This window comes from Pelobates fuscus, chromosome 5 (genome assembly GCF_036172605.1).
Source record: "Pelobates fuscus isolate aPelFus1 chromosome 5, aPelFus1.pri, whole genome shotgun sequence".
NCBI lineage: Eukaryota > Metazoa > Chordata > Amphibia > Anura > Pelobatidae > Pelobates > Pelobates fuscus.
Genome location: NC_086321.1, coordinates 150,054,477 through 150,076,582, shown reverse-complemented (window position 1 = coordinate 150,076,582; position 22,106 = coordinate 150,054,477). Strand labels below are relative to the sequence as shown.

Here is a 22,106-nt window from a genome sequence, read left to right as displayed (position 1 = left end):
AATATATATATATATATACTAAATACACCAAAACAGTGTGTGTAAATAGTGATAAAGTAAATGCCAATACCAATAAAAACCTGGTCAGGCTAAAACTACAGAGTCACTTAGCTGAGTATAAGATAAAGGTGAATGAGTAGTATTTGTCTTAAGGTAATCAGAGTCGAATCACCTAAATAGTCTCAGTAGAAAAATAACAAAATGGTTTAGTCTAAAGAAAAAAGCATAAATGGGATAGTAGGTGTCTGGCAGTGGTTGTGGTGCCGACAATAAAAAGACGGTAAGACTAAAAAAGTAGACAAGGGCGTATAGACCAAGTCCTGAGATGTCTAGGAAAAAGAAGAAAAACCTCCCTATAAAGTGAAGAACAGGGTGGTAAGAAATGTATAATATAAATCCTAGTTACACTTATTATTACCACTAAAGGTAAAGGGTGAAAAAAGTCCCTAATGGATTTAACCACAATAGGGATAGCACGTCCGATAGTATAATTAGTAAGAAGAAGAATCAGAACAGTAGTAAATCTATCCTTGTAAAAAAGGCAGTATCCAAGCGTGAAGTTAGAACCTAGTATGCCCTAGACTAACTGTCTGAACCCACAACCGCTCACTGCTGCTTCATGGCAGCCTAACGAAATCCCTCAAAGCTTCAATCGTAGTATTGGATGCATAGATAGCGCCATAGGAGCCCAGGTAGATGAAAATAGAAAAGAGTAAACTTCAAAAAGATCATAGCATCGGCTACTAACAGCTCGACGCGCGTTTTGGCGTGTTCAATACGCCTTTGTCAAGAGCTACCCGGCAAATGAAATGAGGACCGCTTATAAAGGGGTAGGTACACGTCCCTCCAAACAAGACCTCCAATCAGACGATCTAATTGTTGAAGAGTGACAAGTTGTTCCCCAGGAGGTCGGACCAAACAGGGGCGGTGGGCGTGGTAGCTCCGGTATCCGTGTCCAGAGCGGAGGGAGGAGTTGGATAAGGGAGGGGGGAAGGATCAAACATAGTCACTGTTAAACGGTGAAAGAAATTTTGCTAAAGTTGGACCGGAACAAGATGTAATGAAAGCAAAATGTAATAAAAACAGTGTAGGGCAGTGAAAGATGAGTAAATGGTTGAAATACATAATAATATTATTGAAAATTGATATCAATTCTAGCCCGTTCAGAAAAAGGTTATTACATTCACATTTATTAACATTGTTGCTTTGGAGTTCCATAGTTGTCGCAAAATATTGCAGAATCATGTAAGTAAAAGTAAAAGGAAACTCATAAGGTTTATCAACCATTAAGAGAGTGTAAAGTAGTATGAGTTATGAATAAAATAGTTATGGTTCATATCAAGCAAAGTCATAGAGATAAAAATAAAAAAACAGTGACAAAGAAGAGGACCTTAAGTTCAAATGCCAGAATAAAGGCTATTATTTTACCATAAGTTGTATACTGGAAAAGATCGCTATAATAGATAGAAAGGCCAGTTAAAGAAAATAAATAAAATATATAAATATGGACTGATTACAAGGTATGTAAAGTAAAAGAGATAAATAGAGAACAATTATCAGTGGGTCAAATATATGGGGAGAAAGATAAACTTTCATTTAAACCTCTTGGGTTAAGGGTGTTCAGTTTGTAAATCCATCTACATTCTCTTTGGCGTAGAATTTTGTCGAAATCCCCCTGTCTCTGTTCGTGTTTGACAAGCTCGAGGCCACAGAAGCGAATAGCTTTAGAAGACCCACCATACTGTTCCTTTAAATGTCTTGAGATGGGAGTGTCAAGTCGATTTTTTTTGGGATCTGACATGTTCTTTGATACGCTCTTTAAATGGGCGGAATGTTTTGCCAACGTACATTAGATTGCAACTACAGGTAAGTAGATAAACTACCCCTGTAGAGTTGCAATTGAAGAACTGAGTGATTTGAAAGGATTGTTTGCCTTCACTATCACTCACTTCTTTTGAGTCTCTAAGAATGTACTTGCATGCTACGCATCTACCACAACCTTAAGATCCCACAGGGATTTTGCCTCCAAGCCACGTAGTATTGAGTGATTGTTTAGTTACAAAGTGGCTGGGTACAAGCATATCGCAAAGGTTCTTGCCCCTCCGGGCCGTGATGGTAACTTGTGGACCTAAGACTTCCTTTAGGTGAGTATCCTTCAATAGGATAGGCCAGAATTTTTGAATAGAGTGTTTTACCTCATCCCAGCCAGTATCAAACGTACCGATCATCCTAATGGTTTTGTTGGTACTTTTATTTGGCACTGGAGGGTCTGACAGGAGATCAACCCTGTCAGTTGTCAATGCTCTAAGGTAGGCCCTCTTGAGACACCTATTAGGGTAGCCTTTCTCTTTGAATTGTTGTCTCAAGATCTTAGCTTTAATTTGAAAGTCCTTTACATCTGTGCAGTTACGTCGTAGTCTGAGGTACTGTCCAGTGGGAATACTCTGTTTTAAAGGTCTTTGGTGAAAACTATCCCATTTAAGAAGGGAGTTTGATGCAGAGGGTTTCCTAAATAAGGTGGTCTTGAACGAACCATCCTTAGAGATTGAAATTGTGAGGTCAAAAAAATTCAAAGATGACCCACCAGATTCCGCGGTAAACCTGAGATTGTCCTTATTGATGTTGAGGAGTGACACAAAACTATCAAACTCATTACTATTACCCTGCCACACTAGAATGACATTGTCCATGTATCTGTACCAAAAAAGAATTTTGGACAGAAAAGGTAACAAGTGAATAGATGTCTTAATGTTTTCTTCCCACCACCCCAGATGGAGATTGGCATAAGAGGGTGCACAGGCGGTACCCATTGCTGTACCCCGTATCTGGTGGTTGTATTTATTGTGGAACAGAAAATAATTGTGGGATACGATACATTTCAATAGTTTGAGAGTAAAAGTAGTATGTGCCTGTTGTTCAGGACCTCTTTTGTCTAGAAATGTTTTGACATGTTCGATACCCCTATGATGTGGGATAGAGAAATATAATGCCTCAACATCGAGGCTACACAAGTTAGCCGTAGGATCGATATGGAGATTCGAAAGAAGGGAGAGTGCCTGTTTGGTGTCTCTAATGTAGGAGGGTAGAAGTTCAACGAATGGTCTGAGAATCTGGTCGATATAGAGACTGCCAATTTGGGTTAGATTATCAACCCCAGACACTATAGGTCGACCAGGTGGATCTTCAAGACTTTTGTGTATCTTTGGCAGGCAGTAGAAGGTCGCTGTCCTCGGATGACGATTCAGAATAAAATAATATTCCTCATCAGAGAGCAACCCTCCACTGCGGCCTTCGTCCAAAATATCCTTATAACTTCCAAAGAAAGTATTGGTCGGGTCAGAGGGTAAGACTGTATAAGTGTCTGCATCCTCTGGTATATTCAAGACCATACGTTCATAGTTGGCAATATCCATAACCACAACGTTACCCCCTTTATCTGCCTGTTTTATAATGACATTGTCGTTATCCCCAAGTGATTTTAGGGCGGTTTGTTCCCTTCTCGATAGATTGTCACTAGGGAAAGAATAGAAGTGTTTACTGTCTATGCCGTCTATCTCACTTTTAACAGCCTCAAGGAAAAGGTCAATATTCCTAAAGGATGCAAGGTTTGGAGTAAAGCGGCTTTTAGGTTTCAGACTTGTTTGAGTAAGTGATGGTTGAGCTTCATTCTCATCAAGAAGGGAAATCAAAGTGTTAAGGCAGTCAATATCTAAGTTGGAGAGACCCAGAGAATGTGCTTTCTTTTCTTTATTTAGCTCATGAAACTTATGTAATGCCAATTTTCGTACAAAAAGGTGTAAATCCTTAATACCAAGTTTTTCTTTAGACTAAACCATTTTGTTATTTTTATACTGAGACTATTTAGGTGATTCGACTCTGATTACCTTAAGACACATACTACTCATTCACCTTTATCTTATACTCAGCTGTGACTCTGTAGGTTTAGCCTGCCCAGGTTTTTATTGGTGTTGGCATTTACTTTATCACTATTTACACACACTGTTTTGGTGTATTTAGTATATATATATATATATATATATTTTTTTTTTTTTTCTTCTAAAAAAAGGTTTATTTACCCTATTTATGTGACGTTTGATTTTAGGAGGTATAATTCAGTGGGGAAGTAAAAGAATGTTAATAAAAAAAAAACCAAAAAACCTTCTTGGCTCTTAAAAAGTCATACTTGTATACATTAAACTAGACACGCTGTGTGTTTAATGAAGTTGAAGAAAGGCCTATTTTTGGAAGTTTTTAAAATCAAACTCTTTGTTCAACCCCAATGGGTACAGTGTCTCTAAAACAGTTATCCACTTAGAAGGAGACTATTACCCCCTCTCCTCAGAGGGGAAAACCCCAATCGATGACATGGAAACATAACTGACGTTATGTCTGTGCGGTTAGAAATATCTAGGTACTGTGGGAGTGCTGCCCTAATGCCACTCTTATGTTCCATGATCCACTCCTTGACGTGTCTGATGGTCTCCTCCACATAATACAATACCACAGGGACACTTCAAAATATAGACCATATGGTCAGAGCTGGAAGTATAATAGTAGTGTGTGTTTGGTGTAACTGCCATTCTTTGCAGTTGAAAAAAATATATGTGTAAGATCCTGTGATTTTTCTTAGTTCCTGTTTTATACTCCTATGCATGATTGAGCCAGGAGCAGGTGGCACTGGTGAAAGACCACTTAAACACAAGCAGACATGTCACCTTGCAGGGTCTTTACAAAGACTGTAAAATGGCAGTGCTGCTTTGAGAGGATGATGAGAGCACATAGAGTTTTAGCAATGTATAACACTCAGAGCCCACATGCCACCCTGGGAGGTGCAAAACATACAAAGATCCCACAAGTTCAGCTTTAATGCAAATTGGTTAATTTAATACAATTACTATGCAAACTTTGTTTTTGATTTTTGTGGGAATTAACAAAACTGGATAGCAGATGAGTGCAACAAAGAGCACCATCCTATATCTGGCCATGGTTAGCTCAGGGGAGATAGCAAACACCTGAGGGACCCAGGTAAGTTGTCAAATGGTTCTTTAGCAATTTAACAAATTACTCTGTAGCCTCTACAGTGAATTTAAGTGGTTATGGTACTTAGAGTGCTCCTTTAAACTCTTCCACAAAGTAATTCTTTTCAGTTGTTGCCTGACCACATGGCTATAAATTGTAGAATGTCTTGGTATAACCGTCACCCTTGTCCTCGGGTGTGTCATACTTGTGATGACTGACAGTATTTTTTTTTATCTTTCCTGTGTAAGAAGGAATTCCCAGACACATCTGGTGTTTTACTATCCTTGATCTTTTTCATTTTTATTGTCATTAATGGAAATGGTAGGTTGCTGGCATGATTGACTTCTCTGATGCAACAGGCAGAGCTTCTGATCTGAACAAACTGATGATGAAATATCTGAATGATGCGCTGGATTCTGGAAAACCACAGGCATACACCCAGGTCATGTTCAAACTTACAGCCATGCTCATCATCAGCAGAGGTAAAAGATCCCTGTAATATCTGATAATCTGAAAAAGTGTATATACAAGTAGTAGTTTTTTGTTGTTGTTGTTTTTTTACTGAGTGTATCTATTTAGTATGGTGTAGCACCCATTCTTGTCATCATAATGTCCTGTATTCTTTATTACATGTTTCTGGAAAGGACCACACAACAACTTTCTCAATGTCTTAACAGTGTTAAACAGTTTTTGGCTCACCATGCTGCCTCCTTTTATTTCTCCTTTTTTGCTTCGTTAGTAGGGACGCATTGGCTGGGCTCTGATAGGCTGAGAGGATCAGTTGACAGCCCATTGTCAGTAATGGCATTTTTAACATTAACTACATTGCTGCATTCCATATAGTTATTGTGTCATATTCTTTATTTATAATTACTTTTCATCCTTTCTCATCTATTAACATATTTTTTATTTACTTATCCAGCTCTTCTACATCTACATCTGTGCTACAAAATATACTAGTAACCTTTTACTATACTTGTTCTAACCCTGAATTGCCATAAAACTATACAAACAAGTAACAGGAAAAAAAAAACACACACTAATAATTATGGGTGTTTACTTTGTCCATTAGAATGTGATGCTCAACTCCTGCACCATCTCTGTTGGGCTCCCTTGCGCATGTTTACTGATCATGGTATGGAGACTGCTATTGCTTGCTGGGAGTGGTTGCTGGCAGCTAAGAATGGAATTGAAGTGCCGGTATGTACAGAGCAGGCTTGGATAAGAAAATCAAATTAGAGGATTGCGGGGTATAGTTTCATTGTTTTACATACATATCATCTGGAGCTGTGAGAGAAGGACATCTGCACTGTTGGCAAATATCCCCAGCCTGATTAGCCATCCAGTGGCACAGAGCTGCTGTTAGCATTAAATAATGGCATCAGGTGGCACAGAGCTGCCGTGGGTATTAAATGGCACGCTGTTCTCTGATACGAAAGTAAAGCTTATTTCAGCAGAACCTTAAGATACTGGAGCAACACAGGGACACCTGTAGGATGTTTCATTACATTACTTGTAATCTATTGGCTAGCAGATTCAGGCTATAGCCTAGTTTCTTAATCATGCTAAACATTTACAAAACACTTCATGTGAAGCTTTTGTTTTTTTTACATACCAACATCACAATAATTGGTAGCTGCAGCCATTATACAAAAATGTGCAGTGATAGTACCATATACTATTTTGTGTTTGAAGATTTGTTTTAGTGACTGTTAAGGTTTAGTAATGGACTTCCTTCACAAGGACTTATTTTCTTATCTAATATCGTGTTTTTCTTGCAACATTGAGATAATTTTTTCGTTTCAAAATTTTTCCTTTCCACTCTAACAGCCTGTTGTCTTTAATAGTTTATGCGGGAAATGGTTGGAGCTTGGCAGATGACAGTAGAGCAGAAGATCGGGCTTTTCTCCATTGAGAAGAAGGAAGCAGATCCCCTGGCTGCCTCGGAGCAAAGCCAGCCTCAACCTTGCCCCCCAGAAGTGAATCCTCATTATATATGGATCGATGTGCGTGGCAAATCTTGTTTTGAAACTTAGTGACTATTATGACACTTTTGTATGGTTTGTTACTTAATGAAGGGATAGAGTAGACGGCTACATACTTACGTTAGCAAGTTGCGACATATATGTAGTTATCCTATTATTCTTATAAGCTGAACATGACTAATAACTTCCATATAGAGTTGGAGGATCTGCACATTGCTTGCTCTCTCTTTTTTTATTTACTTATTTTTTATTTAACCAGATTATTTGTTTTTTTCTATTAGTTCTTGATGCAGAGATTTGAGATCGCAAAATATTGTAGCTCAGACCAAGTGGAAATCTTCTCTAGCTTACTGCAGCGTTCTTTGTCCTTAAACATTGGAGGGTCCAAGGGAAGCCTTAACCGTCATGTTGCTGCTATTGGACCAAGATTCAAGTAAGGTCTACACTTCTTTGGATATACCCAATCTGTGTTTTTTGAATTTTTGAATTCATCATTGCCCAATATGAATTTTCTTAACTTCTTATCACCATTTACGTTATCTGCAGATTGCTGACTCTTGGGTTGTCCCTCCTACATGCTGATGTGGTCCCAAATGCCACCATCCGCAATGTTCTGAGAGAGAAAATTTACTCTACAGCATTCGACTACTTTAGGTAAATCTAGCAGAATGCTCATTCTCTGTTTTGATGGTTTACTTTTTGTAAAATAATTATTAATCTTTTTTAGAGTGGGACTGACTCCTGTTGCATATATATCATTATCTCTGAGACCCATCCTTTAATTGGATTAGAATATATAGCAAATTAGATTCTTCAAAACTCCATTTTTTGGGGAGGGGTTCTTCCAATGGCCTAGAGAGTTCATCGTAGTATTGGGAAAAGCAGTTCTGTTACAGAAAACATGTTATGAGCAATTGCCTTGTGCCACATGAATATAGCATGCCTCTTGCAACCATTGGGGCTCACTGATACAGACTGGGGACCATAAATTGGGTCCTGACCCAGAGGGTCAGATATTATGATGGACATCGATTGAAAAATAGTTATTACATCTAACATAACTGACAATCATGGCAAAGGCCTGTGTATGTATTTCAAGATTTCAAGTGGTACTTTGATGCATTTATGAAAGGTAATTGGCACAGCTGGTTTCAGGTGACAGAGACTTTAGATATAAGTTCTTTATGTTAAAATTGTGTAGGGGGCATGTTTATCTATCATGGTTATTCACCAAAGTAGGAATTGTCAGCAATTCAAAGGACATTTCTAATTAAATGCCAAAAATAGCTGAACTAGAAGCATAGCTGGGAGAGTACTGCTCTTCTGACCTTACAGTTTAAATCACATGGAATTGCTGACAATATCCTTTAAATTTCATCAAATGACTCAAGTGAAACAGGTGGAAATAAAGTGTGGGAATTAGTCCAGGGAAGTCAGTGTCCCAGCTCGTTGGTCAGGTTTGTCCTAGGAAGATCTGCCACGTCAGAGGGTGAATCCAGTTATTACAGAGTGGAGCTTTTTGAATGAAATGCCAGCAGAGTAAATATTTTCTGTAGTTCCTTTATTTCCACATGGTATGTGGTTGCAGGAACAGCCCTTTTTATACAAAGCAAATTCAACAACTCTGTCATATACACAGTTCCTTTAATTATAATATCATTGCTATCCACTTATTAATAAACACAAAGAGAAAATGAGAGTTTAGACATAAACCCCAGCTCCTGAGAACTGCCACTGTCCTCCATGAGGTTCACTAAATGAACCTACTGTGTAGCTGTGCCTCTTTTAACCCCAAACTGCTAAAGCAGGTACTGATTCGCCACATTGCAGCACTGGGTTGACAGACTATTGCAAACTAACACTTAGGAAACCGCTTGTACACACCATTACAACAGGGTAGAGAGTAAAGCGGTAACGGTGATATTGCATTCTCAACGGAGAGCCAGAATTTAGTGTCCCAGTGTGGACCACCATGTGGATAAGGGACAAATCTAGGAGTCCCAGACCCCCCTTGGAGTTTATATCTGGTAAGTGGGGAGTATTGAAGTCAGGCTTTTTCCCCCTGCTATAGATACTGCAAGAATAGGGTAAGAAATTGAATTATTTTGTAGACTAAGACTTTAACACTGATGTTACATATGGTTTTATCTTTGAAAAGTTGCCCTCCCAAATTCCCAACACAAGCAGAGAAACAATTACGAGAGGACATCAGTATTATGATCAAGTTCTGGACTGCCATGTTCTCTGACAAGAAGTATTTAACAGCTAATCAACTAGTGCCACCAGGTGAGATACTCCATTACTGTATTCACAATGTATTTTATTTTAATGAAAAATAACATTCTGAGCCTGATTAGAAAATATCACATCATCAATCTCTTTAGATAATCTAGACCCATCAGTGAACAGCCTGTCTGTAATGTCAGATGTCAACCGCAGTAATTTAGATGTAACAGTTGGGTCTCGTCAACAAACAGCCCAGGGTTGGATTAACACATATCCCTTGTCCAGTGGCATGTCCACCATCTCCAAAAAATCAGGTTTGTGTGGTTTGAGTTTTAGATGTGTGATTTGGCCATGTACACTCTCTGAGTTAAAAACATTGTTAATATTTACTATGGTGTCTATGAAATACAATTACTGAAACATATATTTTTCTTATTCCTATGTGTCTTTACAGGATTGGCAAAAAAAACAAACCGAGGAACGCAGTTGCATAAATACTATATGAAGAGGAGAACTCTGCTGCTTTCTCTACTAGTAATGCTCCACTAATTACTCTACTGTATTTGTATAACCGAAATGTCTGAAACAACCCCTTTATTTGTCTATATGCTCTCACAGTTTGACATCGTGTAGTTCTTGGAGCTAGCCTAAAATAATTTAGGAGTTGGACATAAAGAACTCTACAGCATTCAGTCTGCATTTTATGTCCACTAACCCTACAAGTAAATGGCAAAAGGCACCCATACAGGTCTCCCATCTCTCAAGTCACACTCATTTGTAATGCATTCAAGCCCAGTATGCCAACATAACACATCCAACACATGCATATATTGCACACATAGCTCTTCTAGTACTTTCACCTATAATCTAGCACCTCGTGCGGTGGCTGGCTAGTGGGACGGAAAAGTATGAGGATTATTGTTACCATTACCCCAAAATGTACCTACCGTCAGCTAGCTAGATCTATACCTCTGTTTGTAATGTAGATCTTTCTGCACATATTTATTTATTTATTTATTTTAAAGCGTGGCTATTTCTGTTCTTTTTAGACTTTATTCAGCCAGGAGATCAGCAAACATTGGTTAGAGGAAGTAATTGCATAAAAAGACACTTGGTCATAACATCCAGAAATAGGATTTCCATTTTAACAAACTTGTAACCATGTCTTTCTACTTTCTCTGGGAGTTTATCCAGCCTCCCTCTAAAACCACGTGTATTCCATTATCCAGGCCACTGAGATTGAGCGGTTGACCACTTGGTACAATCCTTTGTCCTCCCCTGAGTTAGAGCTAGATCCGACAGGAGAAAACAGTGTGGCTAACTGGAGATCCAAATACATGAGCCTGAGTGAGAAGCAGTGGAAGGACAATGTGAATCTTGCATGGAGCATCTCTCCTCACCTGGCTGTGCAGCTGCCTACAAGGTGAGTTTGTTACCCGACATAGACCAGCCCTGCAGTAACTGAAATCGACAGGTGTGTGCCACATTTTCTGTATAAAACACGCTTACTGGAATTCTCTTCTTTTATATTGCTTAGATTTAAAAACAATGAAGCCATTGGAGGGGAAGTGACCAGGCTTGTAAGACTAGACCCAGGAGCAGTAAGTGATATGCCAGAGGCTATCAAGGTAAGTCTGTCTTCAAAAAGGTAAAATAGCTGAAGGTGCTAGTAACAGAATTTGCATTTCTTAGACTGAAGGGAGCTAAGTAAGCAGGGGTGCGAGATTGGCTCACTGGTGGGAATGGCTAGTACAGCACTAGAGTTGTTCTCTCGGAGTCCATGTCATACTATTCTGCCTCTGTACCATTAATTCCAGAAAGCAGCACAGCGCTGCACACTGATATTAGTGTAACAGACGTGTCATGAAGGGTGAAAGATTGGGGAGGTGTGGACAGAAGGAAGCTTTAGTATCAAGTCTGAAAAACTAAGAAGCTAGAGAGCAAGTGTAACAAAATAGTAGCACAAAAGGGAGTAATGGGGGTTATAAAATGTGCAATGAGAAGATCTGAAATCTTTACGTTGAAGAGAAGAGCTCTAAAATCCAAAATGTAGACATATGGAGGGAGGGCAGACAAACACAAATGTTGGACAAAGTTAAAAGGAAGTAAAAGAACAAACAAAGTTACCAATAGTGCTGGCAGTGGGGAACAATTTAAAAATAAAAAAAATCATGCAAGGCCTTAGTAAGACAATTTGTGTTCGAAATAATTGTATGCTTTGTGTACTATTAATCTTGATCTGATATTTTCTCCTACAGTTTCTTGTAACTTGGCACACAATAGATGCAGATGCTCCAGAACTCAGCCACATCTTGTGCTGGGCGTTAACTGACCCACCGACTGGACTCTCCTACTTCTCCAGCATGTATCCTCCACATCCTCTCACTGCTCAGTATGGAGTTAAAGTACTGCGATCATTCCCACCGGTAAATTCTACTGCTTCAGCTAATGCATAATAACTTGTACACCAGGTATATCTAACAATAGTTGGTTAGACTTTCATAATCATTGGCTGAAGTGGGTTTAGACTAGTTGTGAATCATTACCTGTCTGTTAGCCATCCTCTGGTTTTCACTGTGTGACTATTGGTGCTCCCCTTCATGTTTTTGTTCCGTTGCCCACTCTTTTCGCTTGCTCTTTCAGTTTATATGTTTCTCTTCTCATTTTGTTTTGCATTTTAAAAAAATTTAGGATGCCATCCTTTTCTACATTCCTCAAATTGTTCAAGCCCTGAGATATGACAAGGTGAGTTGCACAAGTTTCTTATTGTTGACCTACACATCTCAAAACCTGTAAAAGAGAAAATCCTAATAAAAAAAAAAAAAAAAATAGATAACGTCCTTCAAGAGTGGCTATACTGGTACTGCAAAAGCACAACACCTTGTACTACGGTTTAGAATGTCTCTTCTAATTTACTGCAGGCTATCCCAATGTACTTAGTGCTGTGTCCTCAGAACAGATATTCAATAACCATTATAGACATTAGTGGTGCTGTGGACTGTATTCTTCATCAGGAAGAAGGCATTAATCGATTATTCTTATTAATTACAACATTTGACATTACTAAAGTTGATATGTCCGTAAAGGTTTCAAAGTGACACTGTCTATTGACACCCAGATCATCTGTTCATGTAGAAGGTAATGGATGCTTACATATAAATATGCTGTATCAGTGGACTGATCAGGAGAAAAAACCACAGCTCTAACAAATATTCCTATATTTTTATTGAATAGTCATGAGTCTCTCTGATCACTTGTATTTATATATAATCACATTACTTTTAACTCTGTAAAACATGTTTAAACTGATGGCTTGTTGTTAAGAACACTCTATTTTCCAAGTAACTGGATAGTACCTTTATGCAACACATGTATATGCATGTACTTTGCAAGCTGGTGTTTATTTAAGGCAGGCTTCCCCAAACTCCGGCCCTCCAGATGTTGCTGAACTACAACTCCCATGATTCTCAGCCTATCTATTTCATTCATAGAATCATGGGAGTTGTAGTTCAGCAACATCTGGAGGGCCAGAGTTTGGGGAAGCTTGATTTAAGGCTTTATTAGTCAAAAAGGTGAGTAAGAGATTTGAAAGCATAGCTGACTTAGAGAATTTTTCCAGTTTGGCTATTTTGACCTCGCTTTAGTGAATAACCGTGTGTGTTTTTTGCAGATGGGTTATGTTCGAGAATACATTTTATGGGCAGCTGCTAAGTCACAGCTTTTGGCACACCAATTTATCTGGAATATGAAGACCAACATTTTCCTGGACGAGGAGGCACATCAAAAGGACCGTGAGTACCCAGCTAACACGGATCTCTGTTTTTGTCTCCAGACTTTAGTTATACTAGAATTGCAGGTTTTAGGATCTCACAATAAACGGGTCGAATATCTTGTCAGTCACTCTGGTTAATCTACTTGTGTTACCAACTCCTTTCTACTTGTGAGTTTGTCCTAAAAGCCTTTAACTAGCTTTGTAACACTGAGATTATGCCTTGACTTTAAATATACCACATCTAATATAAAAAAAACATACCTGGGATTTCAATAACTCAGTAGGTTCTTCCGTTATCCTCATCTAGTCTCAATAGTGATATTGCTATAACTGAAGTTAGTAATGTCGTAATCACTGCTAAACCCAAAGGCCACCACTCCATACTAAATTTTCTTGATCTTTCTTCTCTGCTTATTTTCACACGGTTAATGATACCCTCCTTCCAAAACCCTTCATACACTTATTATTTGTGCTGTGGTGAAACTAATGTAGAAAGGGCCCTGGCGCAAGAAATTTCCCCACCCCCAGCGTAAGGATGGCCAAAAGATAGTTTCCCATCTGCCGTACATCTCCCATGATTTAATGCCAGCTGTCATTCTACCATTAGACCATTCTTGCAGGTTTTATTTGTTGGCTGTTTCTGTGTGTTTGAATGTAAGCATGTTTTTGTGTGGAGTGTGTGTGTGAATGTAGGGGTCTATTTGTATGTACTGTCACTAGAAAGCATTGGAATACTTGTATGTAGTATGTTTGTATACAAACACCAAAACTACACACAAACACATCCCTAAATTCAATGTTGGCATTTTAATACAGGGATGTGTTTGTATGTAGTGTTCGTTTTTGATTGCAGGGGTATGTTTCATGTAGTGTTGGCATTTTATTAGAGGGACGTGTTTGTATGTAATGTTTAAATTTGAATGCTGGGATATATTTACATGTACAAATATGCAGCTACACACTAACACACAGATACAAATACACATCGATGCGCACGTATACACATATATCCACACAGATACAGATACACTTCTACAGAGATACACACACTGGCGCCTACACACAGATACCCACACACTGATATACAGATACATATACACAAGTTGTTATTTACATATTTTTAGCCATCCTCCCTGCTTCTATACCTTTTGGATGCAGGAGGTTGGCTTCCTGAGCTGACTCAGGTTGATGGGAGTCCGAGGTAGCATGCAGTGCTCTCTGTGCCTCCTCCATCCTCCCAGCCTCCAATTAGTCTATTAGCTGGGAGGAGGTAACAGGAAATCATTTCCTCCCAGCACTCCCTGCCAAGATTAAAGGGGTTTGGTTGTGTTGCTAAAGGGCCACAGCACCCGACCAGGCTGTTGATCATACCAACTTGCCTTTCTGTACATTTTCCATGTGGTAAAATATTTTATGCTACATAAGATAAGCTTAAATTTTGTGGTAAAAAATTTGTCTCCTTAACACTTGCTTTAGGGACTTTAAATCTGCAGTTGTTAATTCAGTACTTATTCTTAGATTTGTGGAATGTCTGGATGTTTTGTAATCACAGAAGCTTCTTGTAAAATGTATTTACAATTTATATAGAAACAATTCAAAACTTGCCATAGTATGCCTGTCCAATAATAATTAAATATCTTGCAAGCATCTGGTAACCCTAGAGATTATGGGTTTCATAGCAAAATATGTGTAAAGGGTTCAAAACTTTAACGGCTGCAAGGTAAACCATACATGGGTGAGTGGAGTTTTACAGTCTAGGTGATCTATGCATGGTCTATAAATTCCTTTCTGAGATATTCCTCTACCATCCAACAGTCATCAAACTGGCTTGTCAGGTGTTATTGTGCCATTTTATTTTTTTTGTGCATAGGAAGTCTGACATGGCTCTCAGACATTTTAGCAAAGGTATGTACAACCGGTATAGGTGTAGCATAAAATGTCAAAATACTGCACTTTCCATATTAGTAAACAAGATAGAACAATACTAGGAACAACAAAATGGTTTCCTTGGGAGGCTTCCACATTAGCTAAGTGATGTGAAAAGAATCAACAAGACTGGGCCTTAAGATAAAAACATTTAAAAATTACATAGAACAAATAAAGATGCACTCATATAGGCAGCTAGAAATAAAACTGATCGGGTATGTAGGAAGTATAGAGTGAGTTGCCACAGCATAGTCCCAGAGCCCTGTTCATCCTATGCCCTCAAAGGGCAGAGCACAGTCTTTCAATAAGGATATAGTATGCCCTGGAGACAAAATTAAAGCCTGTGGGTCCAATCTCTATCCAGATTTAGGGTTTCCCATAGGAACTGTGACTTGTGATGCATTCTTGCTTTGGCCTGCTTAGGTGTATGCTTCTGTGCTACCTTGTGCTTGTGGGAAGCGCAATGCAGGTTTCGCCACCATGATGTGGCCTTTGTCACTGCTACAGCCGGACTGTGGAGGAGAACTCAGAAGTGAGTAATTACCCATTGGAAACAGGGCAGAATGGAGACACCGAATTTCAAACTGCCAGCAAAAATTGGAAAAGAACCTGTCCAGCTTGAAGCAAATGTCGTCACCATCATCGCAGGGGTCGCAGTGGTTAGGAAACCATGCGGTCTCCTCCAAGTTAACAAAGTCGTCGTGAGATTCTGTTGCACTCATGACTTTACCCCGCGTTTCTGCTCGAGCTTCCTAGGGGTGGACTAGGATCATCCCCACAGCTTGGGAGGCTCCAGTGCAACAGATTGGCCGCCTTGTACGCACTAGGCTGCAACTGTCCAGTAGATCCGCTAAGGCAGGCGTATAAGATTGGGTAAAAAGTGTCCCAAAATGAGCTATAGTGAGCTTAAGATTTCTTTTATTGTATTGTAGTGGAGTAGCTTGTCCAGGACACGACTGTTCTCTATGGCAGTCACGCCTTGCCCCTATTTTTGTGCCATTTGGGTAGTTGTCTTTGCCTTACTTGTTTTTTTGTTTTGTTTTTTTTTCTCCTGTGCAGCTGATATTGGGGATCTGCTGGAACAGCTAGTAGAAGAAATCACGGGATCATTGTCAGGACCAGCCAAAGATTTCTATCAGCGGGAGTTTGACTTTTTCAATAAGATAACCAATGTCTCTGCCATCATAAAGTAAGTCCAAGCTGTATTTGAAGACATATTTTGAGAACAAATTAGAGTAATGGGAAAATAAATTGCAGATAATATCAAAGGGTGGTTGAGGTTCAAACTGAAGACTGACATCTACACTATTTTTTTTTGTCTGTTTGGTCTTTCATTTTATCATTCTCATGGACACCCAACAAAGGTTGGGTCTACTTTGCCTCGGTGTGGTCCTCTTGTTTATATCGCCCAAATCAGCTCCCCCACACATATTTTTCAATTTTAAAAGTATATATTCAAAATGAGGTAAGCTCTGACCGTAAGATAGTTAACATCTTGTTTGTGTTTTCTGATTTACATGAGTTACTTAAATGAACTCTCCCACCCCTATGACAACTTAATATAATTTAATTTATGTATGTACCATTTCTTTCAATGGACACCTAGTGACAATAACTGATGGGCTCAGCCACTCAGTGACCCATACTGCAATGCAAAGAGTAAATAAGCTAGGAAGCAGTGCTTTGCAATGGAAGCTCAACTTCAGGAATAAACGGTTGCCAAACCGTTTAAAGGAACACTATAGTCACCTAAATTACTTTAGCTAAATAAAGCCGTTTTAGTGTATAGATCATTCCCCTGCAATTTCACTGCTCAATTCACTGTCATTTAGGAGTTAAATCACTTTGTTTCTGTTTATGCAGCCCTAGGCACACCTCCCCTGGCTATGATTGACAGAGCCTGCATGGAAAACAAAACTGGTTTCACTTTCAAACAGATGTAATTTTCCTTAAATAATTGTATCTCAATCTCTAAATTGAACTTTAATCACATACAGGAGGCTCTTGCAGGGTCTAGCAAGCTATTAACATAGCAGGGGATAAGAAAATCTTAATTAAACAGAACTTGCAATAAGGAAAGCCTAAATAGGGCTCTCTTCACAGGAAGTGTTTATGGAAGGCTGTGCAAGTCACATGCAGGGAGGTGTGACTAGGGTTCATAAACAAAGGGATTTAACTCCTAAATGGCAGAGGATTGAGCAGTGAGGCTGCAGGGGCATGTTCTATACACCAAAACTGCTTCATTAAGCTAAAGGTGTTTAGGTGACTATAGTGTCCCTTTAACCCCTGAATGTATCAAGGTGACCAGACAACCCTGCTTCCATAACAATGTAAATGAGCTTAGGTTGTTAAGGGGCTGTGATAGTTCCTTTAATTCCACAAACACATTCATACAACTATGTATATTCTAATGGAAATGTAATGTCCATATCTATCCTGCTTGTTTCGGTTTGTGTGTCAGCTGGACTAGTTGGTCTTTGCATTGTACCACAAGTCTACATGGCATTTTACTATTACCTCCTTTTTTATTTTATTTTTTATGTTGCTGAGGAGTTTTCTACAAGCTTTCTTGTACTAAGGAAGTTACTTAATGGAAAAAAATGTTTTGACATTTACAATTTAAGGCCGGCATTTTGCTGCAGATGTTTCCACTAGCCTTCTCAATGCAGTAGTAGTTTCTTCTCAATGTTTGAACTGCCCTGGTCTGTTAAGTGCCCACTTCCTAGCTTTTCATGGTGGATTTACATCTGGCTATTTGCTCCCTGAACAGCTGGCATGAGCTATTACAAAAATATTCTAAATAGCTTCCCATTTCCCTTCCACTATGTTCTTTTTGCTTGTGGCTAAAACACTGATGGTGTCTATTTCCTTTTGGGATTTTTATTCTCTCTTATGGCTTCACAGATCTTATTTTGGTTCTTTTTGTTTCAGTAAAAGTTTTTTTTTTTTTTTTTCTTGTTTCTCTTCTTTAAAAAATAACCTGTTGTAGATGTGTTTTGGGTCCCTTTTATGTTTTTGGAAGCAATCTGCAGTCACCATGCAGAATCCAAATACTTATTTGGGGGTATGATTAATTCTGTGCAGCTCAGTACCTCCTCTCATGCATGCATGCATTTTAGATAACCGCAACAACATGACTGTGCTTTCACAGCCTTGGAGATTTGCAAGCGACAGAGGATTCAGTAGTTGCACTGCCCATTCTTCTAAGACGTGATATTTCATACTGTTATGTTTACTCAGAATTGTATCTATGAGAGAAAAGTGGTTAAAAATGATTTTCTTGTTAACCATAAGTACTTAAACACTGCAAGGACATGAAATGCAAACATTTTAGTTACTCAATGATTGCTCTTGATTCTTGTCATACATTCATATTCAAAATTGACTGATGTGCACTACCCACATATCACAAGGCAAACCTTTGAACAAGTCTGTTTAGACACATCAGTTCTAAGAGCTCATGTTTCGCCAGTTTTTCCCAGAATGCTGTAATGTTCTGTTCAGTTATTTGTGCGCAAACCACTAACAAATGCAAATTTAATTTTGCTCACAAGAAACTCCATTTCATAAAGATTGACCTGTCAATTATGCTGTGCTGAATCAAAATATGTGGCAAGGGTCCGGTAATAGTTGTTAAAATAACTGGCCTTGTTGTAGCTAATTTTCATATCTACTTTGTTACGTAAATGGTGTAATTGTTTTGCTATGCTATACCATCCTTTATGCAAGTAATTAGAACTATTTAGGTTAGTAAATATGATCAGTAATATTGCATATTTCGTAGATATATAAATCTTTGCACAGTGTCCAGAGCTCACTCTTCCATACTTATTTGTGTTTGTTTTTTACTTCAGATGAGACATATTGCAATATTAATAAATAGATCAGCCCTTAAAGGTTAAAGGTTGTTTGCAATACCTCATCTGGGTTAATTTTATTCTTCATTTGATTTCCACCACCATTGTGATTGGAGAATAAATTGTGATTGGATTGACACGTTAATGCCATACTGGATATGTAAATGAACAGGGCCTGATATAGTATTTCATACTTCATTCTGCTTTTTTAAGGCACTTTTGGCAATGAGTGCTGTTTTAAACCCAAGCGCGGGTTGTGATGTAAAAGTATCAAAACCAAATCTATTACCTGGCATTTGGAACTGTTGGCTGTTTGTCCTGTCAGAAATAACTTGTCTTTGCTAATTTTACTTTTTTTTTTCCCTCATATAGGTTAACTGGGATTTAATAGAAATATTTTGTGAATAAAACTAGAGTCGATCTTAAACCAAAATATAATTACATACATTAAAACGTTTTTAGATTTTTTTTTTTTAGTTTAGTTTTTTTTATTGCAGTTAAGGTTCATTTCAGACAAAAACAATGCATTATGAATTCTGTGTGGTTGATATTTAGTATTCCACAATAACTTTCACTCAATTTATGTTCCCACCAGGCCATACCCTAAAGGAGACGAGAGAAAGAAAGCATGTCTAAATGCTCTTTCTGAGGTGAAAGTCCAGCCAGGTGAGGCATCTTAACCCTATGATGACTTTGTGAATTATGATCACTGACCAGGTGCCTGTCCAGCACCACAGAGTGAGTTCCTGAGTTGTCCGTAATTTGTATTAGGTCCACAAAATTGCGTGCACTCACATAGATCTCCCAAAGTCTTTTAACCCAGGAAACCACACAGTATTTGACTATCCATTAGACCAAATGATTTTATTTTATGGGACACATTAATTTGGAGAGCCGTGTTACTGGTGTGAAATATTGCTTTTGGAAGGTGAAGTTACCAGGAACGCACATAAAATGGAAGGTGGACAATGAGTCGTGAAAATAGGGCTATGCACCTTTATGTGAACTCTAAAAGCATCTGGGCTTTGAATGAAGACCTTTCTTTTTCGCAAGGAATGGAGATCCTTTACTCAAGGGGTCCACAGACATATAGCCCTTCAACACATAAAACGGTTATGGTCTCCTTTTATATAGCAGTTTCACATATCTTGCTTGTCTATCTTATGTGTCTTGTGCCTGTTTGTAATGTCTCTTGTCACTCCTTCAGGTTGTTATCTGCCCAGTAATCCAGAAGCAATTGTATTGGACATTGATTATAAATCTGGGACCCCCATGCAAAGGTAATAGTCCATTATTACTGCACACAGTACAGTTTAGAACATTTAGTACAAATGTATCTCTGATTTAAAAAAATAAAAATAAAACAGTATCTGTTGGTTTTTGCCTGTTAAACATTCTTAGTGATTTACTAGTTCAAGCCTGCCAGATACACAGCCCCAGGACCTCACACACTGAAAGCCTTTTATGTGAGTTTAAATGAGATAAAACTAGTAGATATATTCTTCCAAAGAAATGATTTTACTTTGATTATGTAAAATTATTAATATTTTCATCACATTAAAAACGTACTTGCATATTGACCTTCCAAACTATGTGATTTGCGTGTGACTCTTTATGAAAGTTAACATAGGGAATGTGGCCTGTAGCTGGATTTTTGGTGAGCATCATTTAAATTGAACATGTCTTTGCTAGGCAGCGTTGGCTTAGAATTATTTAGCAATCTTTAAAGTCTTATTAAAATGTAATGACAAGTAAGCATAACTTTATATTTATTTGATAGGCATTTTTAGTCTCAAGAGCTGACCTGTCAAAAGAACATTCTTAGAAAAAATAAAATTACATGTTAAAGCAACGGAAACCTCTATTTTATGCTTTTTGATAACCCAAGAAGTCTACATGTCATAGCACATAATGCCATCATTAGTTTTCTTATTTGTGCATTGTCTCTTCACTGACCATGATTTGATTTCTGATATTGGTTTTGAACACCGGTTGGAGTACAGCTTTGGTTTCAATGCATAGCTATTGTAACTCAGGTTCCAGCTGTTGATACCTTCGACGTTGGTGTGCAGACCTTCATACAGACCGTTTAGAAGTATTAATATAGAATTTACTATGCACTGATCTGTTTTCACTTGTATTAATGTCCCTGGTTTGGGGCGATGCACTGTAAAAAGCCTTTGACAGTAGTACCATTTTGTGTATTAAATACCATTATATATGGTACTCAAGATATTTACTTTCTTTCTAACTTCTACAACTCCATAGAACCTGTATCTTCTTTCCAAAAATTGCATGCACCCTATAGCAATGATTATGGCAGATTTCCTCCTTTGTTAGTGAACTTGCTAATTTAGTAAAGCTCCCAATCCCTAGACACTGTACAGCATAGAAGTTGCACTGGAATTCAGCAAGGATATTTCTGGGTAAATGAGGATCAGATAAGGATGATCCAAAAGTTTGCAAACAGTCCAAAGGTCAGTACATGTAGCAAACTCTGTGATCCAGGACACAGCAGTAAGCGCACTACTGAGTGAACACATATTATCAACAAGTCCAGGAAAATAACCAAATGAGCAAAAGCAGAAACATGTAAAAAGCAGGGCATGGGTAGGAAGATGCTATTTTTTTTTTAAAGGTAGACATCAAGATATTTTGAAGGCCTCTAAGCATCCTGCTCGTATATGGAGAGAGGCATTGGCAGTTGTGTTAAAAGTACTGATTACCAGGTACACCCCATAAAGCACATGAAGCCAGGTGTTTGACGGGTTAATGATATGAGAAAAATGGCATCTTATATTGAATAGGTTATAATAAATACAGTGCAGTGACACTGTCCCTTTTTATAAAATTGGAAATATTAGGTTTGGTTTAAATGGTGGCATTCATTTTGATCAGTCTACACCGTTTACTTTTTCATAATTGATGTCCACTAGTGGTCATACTTTCTTAGCTTGCAACAGCAGTGACATATCCTTATTCTATATAATAGGGGACCCTCCATATCCCAATAATTTAGAGTGTTATGTGCATCTGTCATTTTAATGTTCGGTTCAGCCTACATGTTGATGGATGTAAATACCTTTTCTTGAACACTGTATAAGCCATCTTTGAATACAATTTTACACTTTGCCATCATTGAATTTACATAAATATGCCACTGGGTTATCAACCAATCAATACGCTTCTCTCTGAGTATATTGATTATCTCCTAAAGACTTTACCACTTGATGAAGATATTGATATAAATATGATTTATTCAGGAAGGAACCTGTGTGGTTCAGAGGAGGCAGATCCAATTATGAAGACAGCTTTATGAAA

The 22,106-nt window shown here is 38.3% G+C and overlaps 1 protein-coding gene across 5 annotated transcripts in view; it reads left to right on the top strand.

Annotated features, from left to right (window-relative positions):
• Positions 1–22,106, top strand: part of PI4KA (phosphatidylinositol 4-kinase alpha) — a 120,669-nt gene that overhangs the window by 88,848 nt on the left and 9,715 nt on the right. For all 5 annotated transcript variants that reach the window (XM_063454477.1, XM_063454476.1, XM_063454475.1 and 2 more), the window contains 16 exons: positions 5,345–5,501; positions 6,092–6,219; positions 6,867–7,025; positions 7,286–7,437; positions 7,551–7,658; positions 9,163–9,290; positions 9,389–9,544; positions 9,685–9,764; positions 10,460–10,653; positions 10,768–10,858; positions 11,489–11,656; positions 11,922–11,975; positions 12,901–13,021; positions 15,988–16,117; positions 19,381–19,451; positions 19,993–20,065. In XM_063454477.1, the coding sequence (XP_063310547.1) occupies positions 5,345–5,501; positions 6,092–6,219; positions 6,867–7,025; positions 7,286–7,437; positions 7,551–7,658; positions 9,163–9,290; positions 9,389–9,544; positions 9,685–9,764; positions 10,460–10,653; positions 10,768–10,858; positions 11,489–11,656; positions 11,922–11,975; positions 12,901–13,021; positions 15,988–16,117; positions 19,381–19,451; positions 19,993–20,065 (1,970 nt within the window). The remainder of the gene's footprint in view (positions 1–5,344; positions 5,502–6,091; positions 6,220–6,866; positions 7,026–7,285; positions 7,438–7,550; positions 7,659–9,162; positions 9,291–9,388; positions 9,545–9,684; positions 9,765–10,459; positions 10,654–10,767; positions 10,859–11,488; positions 11,657–11,921; positions 11,976–12,900; positions 13,022–15,987; positions 16,118–19,380; positions 19,452–19,992; positions 20,066–22,106) is intronic.